The sequence below is a fragment of the Ammodytes marinus genome, assembly GCF_949987685.1.
Source record: "Ammodytes marinus genome assembly, chromosome: 8".
Classification (NCBI taxonomy): Eukaryota; Metazoa; Chordata; class Actinopteri; order Uranoscopiformes; family Ammodytidae; genus Ammodytes; species Ammodytes marinus.
The window spans coordinates 23,922,851-23,938,500 of record NC_137212.1 but is presented as its reverse complement, the minus strand read 5'-3'; the positions used below and the strand labels follow the sequence as shown (position 1 = coordinate 23,938,500).

At 43.7% G+C, this 15,650-nt stretch overlaps 1 protein-coding gene across 1 annotated transcript in view; it reads right to left on the bottom strand.

The window, feature by feature from the left end:
- scfd2 (sec1 family domain containing 2) overlaps positions 1 to 14,899 on the bottom strand; it is a 92,947-nt gene extending 78,048 nt beyond the window's left edge. Inside the window, exons 1-3 of the mRNA XM_080033000.1 lie at positions 14,017 to 14,899; positions 13,183 to 13,351; positions 2,133 to 2,260 (exon numbers count right to left, since the gene is read on the bottom strand). Of these exons, the coding sequence (XP_079889126.1) occupies positions 2,133 to 2,260; positions 13,183 to 13,351; positions 14,017 to 14,830 (1,111 nt within the window). The 5' untranslated portion in view covers positions 14,831 to 14,899. The remainder of the gene's footprint in view (positions 1 to 2,132; positions 2,261 to 13,182; positions 13,352 to 14,016) is intronic.
- Between the last annotated feature and the right edge of the window lie 751 nt (positions 14,900 to 15,650).

Below are 15,650 nucleotides of genomic sequence, written 5' to 3'. Positions count from 1 at the left end.
ATAGGTCCTTTTTGCCATTAAACAAATTGTTATCTAAAAAAGGAGAGCTGACACTGTTAAATATGAATACTTATTTTAAACAATAACGACATAGCATTCTTCCAAATCTCTTGCATAAATTGATGAATGCCATCGATTGTCTGCTCATTCCTCACTCGTCGCCTCTTGAAAAAGCCTGGGCAGCACTACAGGAAGAAAGTCCCTGTCAACAAGTCTCGTTTACACTGCAGTAGCAGTGCACTGCACACAGCATATATGCACAAACTGTATATAACTGTGACACACGCACATGTGGGCATGCACGCACACACACACACATACAGTACATACATATAGATGAACAGATAAACGCATGTTTTAGGACGATGAAACCAAAGCTGTCTTACTAATTCCCTGCTAAGAGCAAAAACACCCAATGTAAACAGTGGACCATGCACAACCCAACCCAACACACACACACACACACAGGGAATTTCATCATCGTATTGTGCTATGGGAAACCTGATTCTGAGAAATGGATTATTTTTTCGGTCTCTCTCTGGATGATCTTATCCTGTTGAGATGTTAAGAAGCCAAGTATTGCCGGTGTGCATGTGTGGGAATGGCGGGGCCTGTTGCATCCCAATACAGTACTTTCTCTGCTGATCTGCATAAACCCAGCAAGTGTGCAAGTGGAAAAATTCTCCTCTCCTACAGAGTGAGTGGGCACTGACAGATAGGTATTAATGCTAAGCGTTTTGTGTTACTGGCCTCAGTGTGATGGATTGAGAGCTCTGCTGGTGGCGCTGGGCGGGTGGGCAGGATGGGAACCGTGTGGGGGGTGAAGCTGGGAGCTCAGGCAGCTTCATGGAAATCTGGGCTTCTGCCAGCGGGGTATAAAGGTTCAGTGTGCGAGCAGTTTCACAGTGCCCCCTTTTCTCTCATTCTGTCTCTCTCTATCTCTCTCTCTCTCTCTCCATAAAGACATTAAGTCAACACACTGTCAGTCGGCAGGGGGGAGCAGCTTCAACACTACACCTTCTGCATACTTTCTTGCTTTTTACCGTCACTCCCAATGTCTCTGCACCTTCATTTTCTGCAGCTCGATCTATTGTTCGGTCGATTTTTAATGGTAATTCTGTTTTGGTGCCAAAAACCTTTTTTTTTTGGTTTGAAACTTGGAACTTTTTCATGCTGCTCTATGTCTAATGTTTGTCTGTTTTGCAAAGTGTTGTACGGGAGGAACGACATTTATTTTTAAGTATGCAAGTACACAAAAATTAAAGAACCTGTAACCTTGAAACCTGAACCTTGTTGTTGCAATTCTAAACGTATCCACAATGTAGCAGCCATCCAGAATGAGAACTTAGAAGTACTGCTGTTAAGCACCAAAGTGTGAAAGGAAACCACCATGTGCACGCAGATGCTTGGCAGAGTGTGTGTGTGTGTGTGTGTGTCCTCCAGATATTACAACCTACTTGTTACGAGAGACGAGACCTTCTTTACCTCATAGATTATAGGTGCTGAGGGACCACATTGCCCCTCCCTTACCCCCACCCTCCCCCCTTTCTGCCAGATGCAAACCTGCACATTATACTTGCGTGCGTGTGTGTGTGTGTGTGTGTGTGCATTTCTCTGAGTGTAGTACATCCATTACCTTTGTGAGTCAGTAGGGAGCATAAAGGTGAACGTTCGCAGGGGCACTGTGTACTTACTTGTGTGTGTGTGTGTGTGCGCGCGTGTGTGTGTGTGTGTAATGACTTTATTTTTGCGTGCCTACACATATGTTTAGCCCTCGCTGTAGCCCCCTTTGCTTCATTAGCAAACAACAAAAGTTTTGAAAAGCAGCGTGTGTGCGAAGGAGCATGTGTGTGTGTGTGTGTGTGTGTGTGTGTCACAGAGCCAACATGTGGTTCAGATTTCCTCCGAGGCCACATGGGCAAATATACGGCAAAGGCAGAGATGCTGGAACTCAGTAGGAGGCGCTATGGTTCTGCCAAAAACACACTACAATACTTACACACACTTCTTATTTTTGCTCAGGATGCTTTACGTTGATGTGAGTTCTTGTGTTTTTTGGGATTTTGAGTGAATGTGTGTTTTATGTAATGGGAACCAGGCTGTGTACTTTGCTCCGTCTGTGGCATTCTTACCCATGCTCATCTTGATTGGCAGGTTCTCCTTGCTGGCCGTTTCCACTAGTTGCCGACGGACCTCCATCACGCCCTCTTTATGTTTATTGGTCAGCATGGCCTCCCATAGTGACTGGGCTGCAGGTGACCTATAGGTAAGAACAATCAAACAGCTCGTTAAGATGTGAGGGGGGGGGCAAAACAACAGTGTGAAGTTGTTACAGTTATTTCCAGCACGAACAAGCTGAGCAACTGTTGTTGTTCTTGATTCTTCTTCCGAGAAAGCATAGTATAAACACTAAAAAAAGGACAACATGGACGTGATTGAGTGCTCGTCTCGCTGATAGAGAGCCTGCTGGACCCACTCCCCTGTGGGACCCCTCACAGGAAAATGCTGAAATTAGCAAAAGGGAACATCAGGAATGTACTCTCAATCCACCTTAAATGTCTGTATGCCACATTCTTCAGGACTGATAAGTGCTGTCCCTACAGAGTGTGGACACCCAAGCTCCTCTTGATACCAGCAGTCTCAGTCCCTCGTCTCATTATCCACACAGGTTACGAAACACACTGATCCACATCTCTAATGGGAGAATGAGGACAAGGCATGTGTGTCAGACAGACTACTACCATCTGCTATGAGCACGGGAAACTACTTGCAAGTCTTTCCATGAAACAATCAAAGAATGTTACTGAACTGCAACATAACATACTCCTATATGTAAATTTAAAGCTATAACATATTTGGTCTCTTCTCAGTTTGTATTCACTTAGGTGTCTCTCTGTCCGTGCCTTTGACAGCTAGACTGACCTGAGTGGCCATGACCTTGTAGATACTCTTGACCAGTAACTGAAGAAGGGAAAGAGTCGGAGTGTAAAAGGGGCTCGGGACACAGCGAGGGGAAGGTAGGGAGGGAGGGAGATCGTTGACAAATCCACTCTGTTTTTCTTTCTTTTCTTTGCTTTTTTTTGTGCTCTTTTTACAACTTTTTTTCTACTCTCGCCTTTTCTCTATTCTAACTGCTGCCATGTGTTTAATATCAGATGTAATCTGTTCCAGACCTTGGGCTGGGGCTGTAGATGGGGAGGAGAAGGGGCTCACACTGGGACGGCCGCCATCTTCACACAAGAACCAGACACAAAGACCGGCAAACACGACTACAGTACAGAACAGGACAAGAGTCTAAATTATGAACTGATAGATTAGAAAAAAGAAAGAAAGATATTAGGGATTCATTCATTTGATGAAGACATGCACGTAAAGTTGTGCCTTGGAGCTATTGGTCAACAGCTCTGAAATTGTATAATTTCTTCAAAACACTTCAGAAAAACACCTCCCATGTACACGATGAAATATTAGAACTTCTACCATTACGCAAACGGTGAGGTCCCCGCATGCTTGTCATGGTTGAAATACCAATACAGTGACTTGACCCGGCCATATGTGAGCCATGTGTGCTTGTGCGTGAACGTTTGATTGTGTACACATGCATCTGTAGTACAGAATGTTTTTCACACAACGCCTGTGCATCCGTGTGTGATCTTGGAAGACGCAGGGCCCCGGTGGAGTGTGGATGAAATATGGTTCTTATTTGGCTCTTTGCCTTTCCAAGCTCCAACACATACCCCCCCTCCTTTCCGCACCACCAACCCGATCCCCTGATGCTTTCCCTGGGCCATTTGGTCAGATGAAGGTTGGGGGGGGGGGGGGGGGGGTTTGGAGTTGGGCTGAGAGGTGAGCGGGGTGAGGTTTGTACTGGCGGGGTGTGAGACAGCTCCACATAACCAGCCGGGAACCTTGTTGAGTAACTACTCTTCTATGCAAAGGAGAGAGAGAGGGAGGAGGGGAGGGTACATGGGGCGCGTGTCTTTGGCCATCTGTAAACGTTAAGTGCAGTGTGGCTGTTCCAAAGGCTGCTGGGATACAGACTGAAGGGGGCACTCTTGCTCTTGACTTATGTACACCAACCCAGTGAATGCCCCCTCTCTGGCATGCTTGGAAAGGCGGGGAGTGTGTGTGTGTGTGTGTGTGTGTGTGTGTGTGTGTGTGTGTGTGTGTGTGTGTGTGTGTGTGTGTGTGTGTGTGTGTGTGTGTGTGTGTGTGTGTGTGTGTGTGTGTGTGTGTGTGTGTGTGTGTGTGTGTGTGTGTGTGTGTGTGTGTGTGTTGGGGGGGGGGGGGGTTATTGGGAGAGTGTGGGCGTTTGTGCAAACTAATGTCCAAACTGAATTCCACTGGATGTGTAATGAGTGTGGTGCCATTAAAAGGCAGTTAAGCATCAAGAAGTACTGTAACTTAAAGAGAGAGAGAGAGAGAGAGATGTGAGTAAAATACCTCTGACCGTGTGCAAGTCATTAATGACTATGGGGTTTGAGGAGGGGGGGATAGTTTTACTGGAAGTGTGTGATGCAGCAGAAAAGAATTGCCGCAACCGTTCTGACTCAGGATTTCTTAAATGTACTCCCTATCCCGTGGCCCCCTACTCAATGGGTCGAACAAGCGTGTGTACGTGTCAACTCATATTTCACTGTTTATTTCTTTACTCTGACTTCGGCCAGCACACACACACAAACACACACATACATGAGTGAGTGTGTACCGCAACATGCAGTATTATTGATATGCAGCACATGATTCAGAAGTGAGTCATTCTACATATACAACATTGATGAAATGTCTTAAGGGTCAGTTTCCCCCCCAAATGATAAAAAACACATTTTCTCACCCCCATCTAGTCGCGCCTAGTTTTATCATTTTATTTCCCCATTTTGAGATAGTATGCGTCTCTGAGATTTCTGCTGCCACCGCAACACAACCGCATTGATTGAATGTATAATCCACTTAAGATGCTGTCAACTGCTTCCATGGGGGAGTCGTTCCAGTGTAGAAAGATGATCCAATAAACATTTGATGTCTGGGAATTTGATGATTTTATTCTATTGCTTCTGTTGAGGCAAATTGCTGTTGAATTTTGAATCATTTTAGTATCTGCGATGATGAGCACCCCAAATGAAATGAAACCAAAGCAACTTGTATCGAGGTAGCAGAATCCTAGGGGAAAAAAAAGATATCTTCCATCTCTCGATACAAAATCCAAACTATCTGCAATGGGTAGAACATATAGGTGAGAGAATGAAACTCCTTTAACTTCAGTTGGACAGCAGAGAAATGTCATAATACACAGCTCATAAATATCTGACATCGGCTTCTAGCATTTGTCAGAATCTATAGCCCCTTTTATGTAGGACATCCCCAAAGTACAATACTCTACTATAAGTTCACGTTAATGCTTCTATCTTTAATAGTATCGAAAATACACGCTCAGCAGACTGCAATATCAGGCTGCAAATTGTTTTGTGCACTTTACAACATGTCCACACATGTAACAGATCTAGCCTAATAGAATTGTGCAAGGTCAGCCCCTGTTCCTCAGAGACTTAATTCATAGTGTTTTATTTTTTTGTAATGGGACCAAATACACTGTCGGTTTCCTGTAAACATCCCCGTGTACATGAGTAAATGAGAGCCAGAGAGACAGAGAGACAGAGAGAGAGAGAGACAGAGAGAGAGAGAGAGAGAGAGAGAGGCAGACCTAAACCAGACCTGGCCTTGAGCGTCTGTGTGTCCTGGCATGGGGGGACAAATGACCGGGCAGATTTATGGGGAGAAAAAGAGGGAGGGGAGTGTTCTGCAGGAAGTGAGGAGAGGAGTGGAGAAGCTCACTAAAACGTTTAAACACATCAATGCAGTACCAGAAGCTCCCACAGGCCACTATTTCAGTGACCTTACACTTTGTATACAGTATATACTCATGCCAATGGAAAAAAGAATAGTAAAATGCATCATTGTTAACTGTTAATTATACAATCTAATTCCAACAGTAGGAAGCTTACTTGAAATATGTGTTACGTAAAATGTATGCACCATTTATCTACACAGTCGCCAACAAAGTTGGAATAAAATATGTTTGACCTCTTCTCATGAAATGATTGTGATAATGTGATTTATACTTGATAGATAGAGTGTGTTTCTTCTCAAAACCTTATTTATCAATCTCATCCAAACATAGCACAGTGAAAATTAAACCACAATTAACCATTGCAAACTGTGTATTCAGGTTTAAACAAAATTGGGGCATGCAGGCAAGAGACATCTTTTACAACCCTTTTGCTTCAAGAAATGATCTCACTGCAGCTGCCCTATGTGGTCTTTGGTTGTTGTCTTGCGGCCTAAAGTTGTTCCCAGACCCTTCTTGCATTATTTCTCCAGAATGTCCCTGTACATGACGGCGTTGACGTTTCAATCCAGCACCACAACTGGCGTTTTTTGATGAAAACCAGCCCATACCATCACTTAGCCGCCACCAGCTTGGGTAGTTTCCTGGATGCAATCATCACAGAGGTTCTAACCACTTAATGGTCTTTCATCTAACTTGTATGTTCATGTTCCATCTATACGGTTCAAGATATTGCTGCTCTAATCCATAAAGACAACATGTCGCCAGTGCCCAAGCTGTAATGCCTGTAGGGGGTGGTCATAATCAATATTAGTGAGTGAGTGACATTTGAAAGAGTAGTACTGGACATTCCTATGCATGAAATGCTCAGTTGACCAAGGTGCAAACATTTTAACGAAACCCTTTTATTGTTCAACAATGTTGTTTAAGCCTGAATACACAGTTTGCAAAGGTTAATTATGGTTTGATTTTCACTGTGATATGTTTGGATGATATTGATCAATAAAGTTTTGAGAAGATATACACTCTATAACTTGTAACACATGCAAAAATATTTTACATTTGATGTTGGTGTTGCATTTGTAAAAAATGCAGATACATGAGATAATAATTACAAAACAATGTAGTCTTAAAGAAGCTTTTTTTTTCCTTCTGCATTGCAGAGAGAATGGTAAAATGTGTGAGAAGGTGAGATATGAAACAATCGGGGCTGATGCCGGAGTCTCTTCCTCCACTCATGTGTCTTGGCTATAGTTTAGCATTTCAAATCTAAGCCAGCAGTAGGGGCTCTTTGAAGACGTGAGGCCTGGAGGATGTAAAGCGTCATCTCTCGCTGGGCTTTATCCTCTTTACTGAATAACTGCACGCATGATCCCTTCCAAAATAGAAAGTGTGTTTTGTAGTAAAAATCAAATGGACGAGTAGGAGACGCCGGCACACGAGACAGGGTTGATTCCGTTATCTGGGTCTTGATGGGAACACGGAGTACAAGTTGTTCAGGTGAAAGTAATCTGTTTGATGGATGTACTGAGGTCTCTCAGCACAAGATACCTTCCACACTGGAGGACAGAAGACAATTAAAGAGTGGGAGAAACAGAGACACAACAGCTGAAATGGAGCAGGGCACGTGTCACGCTTTCTAAAACCCTTAACATGAGGCTCAATCCCTGCATCTCCTATACACAACTATCATCAAAATCCAACCGATATAAACTATATTTTGTCATAGACCTTTGGGGAAGTCTTGATAAAAATCAGTGTGGTGAATTATAAGATGAAAGCAAACCAAACAGTGTTGAACTTGCACTGACGCACAGAGGGAGAGCCGGTTCTCCTCTTCAAACTATTGAATCGGGACAATTTCGGTTTGATCTTCACTCTGTGTTTGAAATAATGACACGGTATGTCAGGCGCGTAGCTAGGACTCCCTTCAAGTGATAAGCTTTGTTCTAGAAAAAAGCACTTTTCTTCTCTGGCCATGACTTCCCGTTTGGTGTAACAAACACACATTACGTACCGCAATTCATCTTCCCGACAAATAATGTGCGAGTGTAATATAAAAAGAAGTTGGTGTAAAGATTGAATTTTTATCAAGATACAAAGTAAAGACATTAGGTGAAGAACCATATCCTCTGTAAATAACCACTGTTCAAACAAAACTATTAGAACAGCTCTGTATGGAAACTCACACTATACTGTAATTGATGATTGCTTGTTGTTAGGCCTATAAATCACTTGAAGGACTTTCCTTTCAGGCATAAGTAAGAATAGAATAGCAAAAACAATGGAACCACCATATGAATGAATGTGGCCAGTTTCCATCGCCCTTTTTTTAATGCTTGGTGGGGTAAAGACAGGGTTAGCTTTCCTCAGCTGTCTGTCATCTCCTCTCCACTCTCCACAATGTACTATCGCTGGTCTAAAAGAAAAAAGAAAATGTTTTCCCATAGAGCCTGAACTCAAATAAGCGTGCATGTCTTTTTTGTTCATGCTCATATTTCCCATGCTCAGACAGAAATAGGTGTTTTTTTCCTCCCTTGTTCCTTGGTGGTACGGGTGTTGGATCTTAAGGCTAGATTTAAGGGAGATGGCAGCCTTGCAGTATGTTTTTCCCGCGACAGGGTGTGGTCGGTTGCTCTGCCTGGCTCAGGGCTCAGGAGCTCCTGAGGCAAAAGGCCCCAGAGCACCTTGGCCACCCATACTCGGGTTCTGCCCACATGCACACACACACACTCCCACCGCAGGATCAAGGTCGACGGCGGCCAGATGACGGGGGCAGCAGGGTTCAAGTCTGAGACTGAGGGAAAACTTGGTGCCCTCTGCCAATGGGGTTCATATGTCCTGCTGCTGGATCAGAGGGGCCCGTGCAGCCAAGCACAGCAAATTATACAGACTGGGCTGGAAGGTACCTGACCACAAACACAAACACACACACACACACTCGGGCACACAAAATAACACATCCAGTGCCACTTTCACTCAACATCCTTCTACTGTATGTACAGTAATGGCTGTAAAAGAATGTCATAGAACAAGCGGAAAAATATGTGTGTGTGTGTGTGTGTGTGTGTGTGTGTGTGTGTGTGTGTGTGTGTGTGTGTGTGTGTAAAAAAGTATACTTTTTCCCTGGCATAATTACTAGAACCACAGAGTGAAAGTCAGGTTGTAGGATAAGGAGAAATTCACACCAGGTTATGAAAGACAATACAGCAGTAATTGCAGAGTAAGTGTAGGGTCTTGCCAGGAGAGCTAGAATCAACAACCACCCACAGAATGTTTAAGACACACTAATCTACAAAAATATCCTGGAATTACTGAGGGAAATATCACACAAATGGGTCCAAATTAGGCCCACGCCTAATATTTAAAAGGCTTCAGCAGGTCTACACAACAAAACCAATCAAAACACACTGTGGTCTGCGCTAAATATAGCTCAACAAATCATAGGTGTATAAACATCCAGTAGGAGGGAACTTATTATATAGACAATCAAACCACAAAGAGCCAGTAGAGTCTGGTGCTTTGCACAGTTCACATCCTGAAAAGAAAACAATCCATTTTAGAAACGTGTGCTTTTGTATTTTTGGGGGAGAATTTGTAAAGATTAATGCTTCAGAGATGTAAACGTATAAAAGAAAGCATTTACGGAGCATGTCTCGGAGTTGATTGACATGAACTGTGCCTGTGGTGTGCTGCGCAATTGAAAGCCGTTAAATAAAGTGTCAACTCTATCGGGCTTCTTTCTCGCTGTGACTCGGCAGCACTTCAATTTCCCAAACATCTGTGATAAGGTTCAACCCGGGCCATCTGCTCAGAGATAGCACAGGCAATAACACTGGATGGCCCCCGATCAAACAGGCTCTCCATACAAACACAGCACCCGCCACCGCATCACTGATTGATTTCTTTTCAGCTACACTTCTGTCCAAGAACTTAAACATGATATCTGATCCGAGATTGCAAATATTGCCGCTGGGGCCTCAGCACACCAATTCCTCCTTAGTGGCCTACAATTTAATCTACCCATCCATCATCATACACTTTCTTTAAAGACAGACAATGTGAGAGGGTAAGCTTGTAGCTGCAGCATCGAACACACCATATAAAGCATCCCATCCGCTCACAGAGACTACTCGGCTGTTTTTTCTGCAACTGCGATATTCAAAACAGCGACAGTGACTTGAGACATGCCCTTGTGGGTGTATTGTAGGTCTGTGGTTGTCGTGCCCCAGACTTGAGCCCCACATCCGAGGGTCGGTGCAACCTGCCCCTGCTGCGCTCACATTATCTGCTACAGTAAACACTGTGTAAACAGCACTGACTAGAAAGATATCAGACTGGTTCCATTACAACAGAACCTCCCACCTAGCTCCTGCTGCATTCAATAAGCCTGTTTATGAACGCAGGCAGACGTACTGCATGACAGCTCCAGCCCACAAAACTCTTCTCTCTAGTCAAAGCCTTTTCCTCCTGCAAACCACATAAAGAGGGGGGGGCAAAGCAGGAGTGGAACACATGATGTAGGGCTAATCCCTGCCATGTACAACAGCCCCACCACAGGCGCCTAACACGTGCATCTACATAGGCCAAGGCTACAGCCAGGCTTCACCGAACTGCTGGCACCCCAATGCTGGTCATGTGCCACTCAACTCACTCAGTGGGGGGCTGCCTCTGGCTGCCGGTCAGTGTGCATTTGTGCATATGCAGTGTGTTTAGCCAGGTGGGGAAGGTGTATGTAAAATGCATATAGTGGTTGTGTCACTGGTAGGGATGGGTTCCAATAGCCAGTTCTATTTTGGATCCAGTTCAGAGTTGGTAAAATACCACGATTTGTTGATCTCTTGTTTATCCCATTGATGCCTGATGCTGCGCGACAGACAGGAGATACGTGTTGCATTGTGCAGCATCAGGCATCAATGCATGATACTTAGCGGAACAATCCCACATATATTTTTTAACTTTGATGATTTAATTCTCCACCAAACAAACTGGAATAAGATAAATGCTACGTAACCCTAGTCAGTATGCAAAAATGTACCCCAGTTTTTTTAATAAGATATGAATAAGTTACATGTAAATATTGAATGGGGAGGCAGGTAAGAAAAAGTTTCCCATGCTCCTTGTTAACTGAAGTCATCATCCTGGATAGCATTTGAACATTAACACATACGTGTAGACAGACAATTGTTCACACTGACATTCACACCTTTACAATTTATAACTTACTCAATTGAACCTAAACTGCATGTTCAGTCAGAAGAAAACACAGAGGTACAAGCCTTTCACACCGCAGCAAAATCGGAGCCGGTTCCGGGCTAGTTCGGAGCTAGAGCCAGTGTTTTGGTTTCACAACGCCAGAGAGCCGGCTCCGGCCTGTAAAAACCGGTTCAACTCCAACCCCAGAATTGAGCTGGGCTTGAGGTAAGAACTGCCTGCATCGTTAGCCACAAGAGCAGCGGCATTGGGCGACGTACACACACGTTTACAGTGACGTCATGACGTTGCTCTCTTGCCGGCTCCACGGCTGGCTCTGGTTGTTGTGAAACCAAACGGTTCATAACTGGGATAAGGCTGTAACCAGTTTTGAACTGGCCCCAGCACCAGCCCGGAACTGGCTCATGGTTCTTTTTGGTGTGAAAGGCCTAGGAGAACATGCAAAGCACACACAGAGAGGCCATCCCTGGTCCTGGACATGTTGTTCTTTTTGTAAATGTATTTTATCTTAATCAAATTATTTGAACAATGAGTTGCAAACTACTGAAATGATCCTTTCTGAAAGGCTACTAATATGATTCTGCAGTAAGAGAGGAATTGCTGTCTGTCACGTGATGTACGTGTTTTCCACTTCACACAAAGTCGGCCACAGAAAGTCAGTAGCCAGACAGAAAAATAACCGGTAACTGTCTGACACAACAGGTGAGATCTTTTGTATTTTCCTGCTGTGAAATTCACTTATATTCACTATTAAAAATGCAATGAACTGAAAAACAGAACATGATTGTGAATGAAAATATTACAAGGGTAGAGATGGGAGGTACAATTGCTGATTATTATTTAGGTGGAAAAAACTATTCAGAAAAAAAGTTTAAAGGTGAAGTAAGCGGTTTATTTATGTTAATATAAGTGTTAAATCGCTCTTTATTCATGCAGTGATCACTTACATAATGTGCACGTTTCATAAAGCCGATCTCTCAGTCAGCTGCTTTGCATGTAATCGGCGAATAAACTTATTGGAGGATCCCGAAATTTTTATCCAATCAGAAGAGAGAACGCTACAAACCGACACTCGTCTCACTCATATATAGTATATACACTCCATGGTCTCACTGCCAGTGCACGCCAGAGCAACAGATGGATGAATGTGTATGCGCCTACAATGGCGGAGCTGGTAAAAATCCTTCCCAATGTCTGTTTTGATGGTTTTTATCATGTTTTATCACACTTATGGATCTGAGATGACGCTACATAACTTGCTGCTTGCAGTGCATTAATGTGGTGACGTAGGGACGAGCGAGGGGACTGCTAACTGCAGTAACGGACAGGAAGTTAGCTAAAAGAACCATTCCGCTTACAGCACCTTTAAATTGTCGAACACGATTTCCTAGAGCCAGTTTCTTCAAATGTTTTGTTTTATGTGACCAACAACAATTCAAAAACACAAGGAATTTAATTTAACGTTAGGGAGAAATGTGTCATATTTAAGAGAGCTTGGAACCATAAAATATTTTCTTTGGACATAGTAGGTCAATCGACTAATCAGTTAATATACCAATCCTTGCAGCTCTAGTACAGATTAAAAATCATATTCCATTTGATCCAGACGGGAACAGCATTACTCAGTACATGTCAAAAGTCCCTAAAATTGGCCCTTTGAACATATGTTAAGTGTCAAATTGGGTGCTAGACAACACAATGAGAAGCACCACCAGATATCTGCACAAACAAATGCTGTACATTACATACACAAAACAGATCAATATAACTTGAATATATAAACCAAAGCATTTCAGTTGAAATGCATTAATATAGGTACGGCACGTTTTGGTAAAGTAAAACCTGCAAACTTCTCGTTCCAGCAAAACACTTTTTCCTATTTTCTTTTCTATTTTTTCTGTTCTTTACTTGAGTGTTTTTGTTGATAAAACAGTTGTTTGATGAATAACCAATACGAATACAAAAGTTCTACTCCTACAACTACTAATAGAACGTTTAATCCAAGTCTCCAAAAGAGGTGATAATGAAAGTTGTTAGTGCATACTGTATAACAGCAACTAAATCAAGAAAATTACAATTGCTAGATAAACGGCCCAAAAAACTATCAATAGAGATGCACTCACTGTGTCTGTGCTAGACAGCCGGGGGCAAGTGTGGTCTGGGAGTGAGTTGTTCGCTGCAGACTTGTGAGCTCCAACATGTCCACCTGTACGTCTGTCACATGACCAGGTAAGGGCTGGAGCATAGTCAGAATCTTCTCCACCAGGTTGTCTCCGTGGTGACCAACAGCTCCTGAAGATCCAGAGTTAATACAGGATCAAACTTGACCAACTATCTATTTGGTAGCCAGGTGAGACAAGTCCGATCTTGGGAGCTTCACATATGTTTCTCTCCCACTGATTATTGTGGCCTTTCTCCAATCTCTGTGGGGAGGAGGAGAAAAAAGAAATACCGGGCCAATCCGGACCGCGTTCTGACCTTCTGTCCGTCCCTTATATTGGAAGGCAGCTTATGATTGGTTCATGTAGTCGTCAATCTAAGCTTGGGAGACCAGCCATATCTCACAAGCTTATTCGCCGATCCATGATGACGTCTATATTAACCAATGAGTGGTTGCCTTCCATTAACAGATGGAAACTGGGGAGGGCCCAGTCTGAGTGGAGGCTAGATTGACAACTACATGAACCAATCAGGGACCGCTTTCCACTAACGGAAGGGGTCGGGCTCCTCCCCACGGAGATTGGAGAAAGTAAAGACTGACCTGCGGGAGAGAAACAAATGTGAAGCTGGCGAGTTCAGGCTTATCTCGCGGGCTACATATTCAGTGAATCAACAGTCAATATCAGTGTGTGCCATTTTTTACTTGACACAACCCACAGAACACAATGAATGTCAGACTGGGTCATGAATGTGATGTGATTAGGTTGAGTTGCTGCAATATGGTTGGGAGATCTCACCTGTAAGATCCATTGTCCGGTCCACAAAAATGATGGATGCTTTGTTAGGGGCTGTCTTTCTTCGGTTTTTCGCTTGAGGGTGACTGGCCAGTTCCCCTGCTATGATGCGGCTCATGGGTCCTATAGCAAAACTCTCCTCTCTGGTGCTTGTAGCTTCAAACACAGTGTTTAAAGCTGAAGCCAGTGATTTGATGTGAAGCTGCAGTTCATTAGGGAGAGAGTTCAAGTCTATGTCAGCCAGGCTTCCGAATCTCTTCTTCTCTGGTCTCTTTGCATTGATGGACTCCAGATCTGCTGGGAGCAGGGGAAACAGGTGAGCAAACATGGGCGTGAGGAGTAGCTGCTGCGACACAGGGGCAAGGAGCACGGGGACATGCAAGACTTCAGCCGTGTAGTTCATGTTGCCCATCCACTCGCACAGCTTCTCCTCGAACTGCTCGAACACCGGGCTCCCTTCCATTTCTGTGGTGACGCTGTTGGCGAGCAGGTGCACCGAATGACCAATGGTGGTGAATACGATACAGTACTGCAAGTGACTGAGGGCTATGATGTCTTTAATGATGTCTACCGTCCTGCCCTTCAGCATACTGCTCACTATAAACACAGCTTTCGGTTCGTTCACGGCGCAGGATTCGAAGCTTGAAAACTCCTTCACATTTCTGGCTCCAGCCTCCAGTAAGACGGCGGCCCCTCCGCTCCAGTGCAGAGCCTCCGCACACTTGTCATCCATAAAAACAACGGCTTTCTTTACCTTCGACAGCACCTTCTCCCACACCTGCTCAGGAAAGTGCGTAAAGTCCTCCGTCGTCAGCATTGTGCCAGTTATCGATGTAAACTTAATGCAACGAGCTTAGATACGCATCAGCTAAATGTCAGCTAAAGTAGCCTCAGACCAAAACAAAACACACGAGTCTCTTCGAGGTGACGTGGCAATCGCGCGTCGCACCGTAAAAACGTCATCCACGCTTTGACTCGTTGCTATGGCATTGACAAGAAAGCAGCATCCAGAGGAAGGAAAGATAGATAGATAGATAGCTAGATAGATAGATAGCTAGATAGATAGCTAGATAGATAGATAGATAGATAGATAGATAGATAGATAGATAGATAGATAGATAGATAGATAGATAGATAGATAGATAGATAGAATTCAGTAGGCCAGTAATAATAATTCACGTAGGCTAATTTACAATAAAAATAAAATAAACAGTAGGCTAATGAGGTCCGTAACAAAGTCAAGACAAAAAGGCAGAAATGTTGTGCAAATATAGGCTACTAATAGGCCTAATAAAAATAAAATGTTGGGTTGGGTATCCGAGCCTATTAATGTTACAGTATGGGCCTAGTCTCTTATAGTCCATTCCTTCTATACTGACCGAATCTCTACAATTACCTGACAAAGTAGCGATGACCTTTTAAAGGATGAAAAACAATAAACCTGAATTAATAGATTATATCGTCTTTGATAAAAGAGGTTGATGGCGATGGCAGTTGGTCAACTCAGCGCGAGAAGGTGTCTGACAAACGCTGGCTTCATGCACGAGCCGTCTCCTTCCTTCTGTCTCCATAGAAACGTTAAACTTTAATTTTTCCTGACATGGATATAACTACACTGGCAAACTAACAAGGATAGC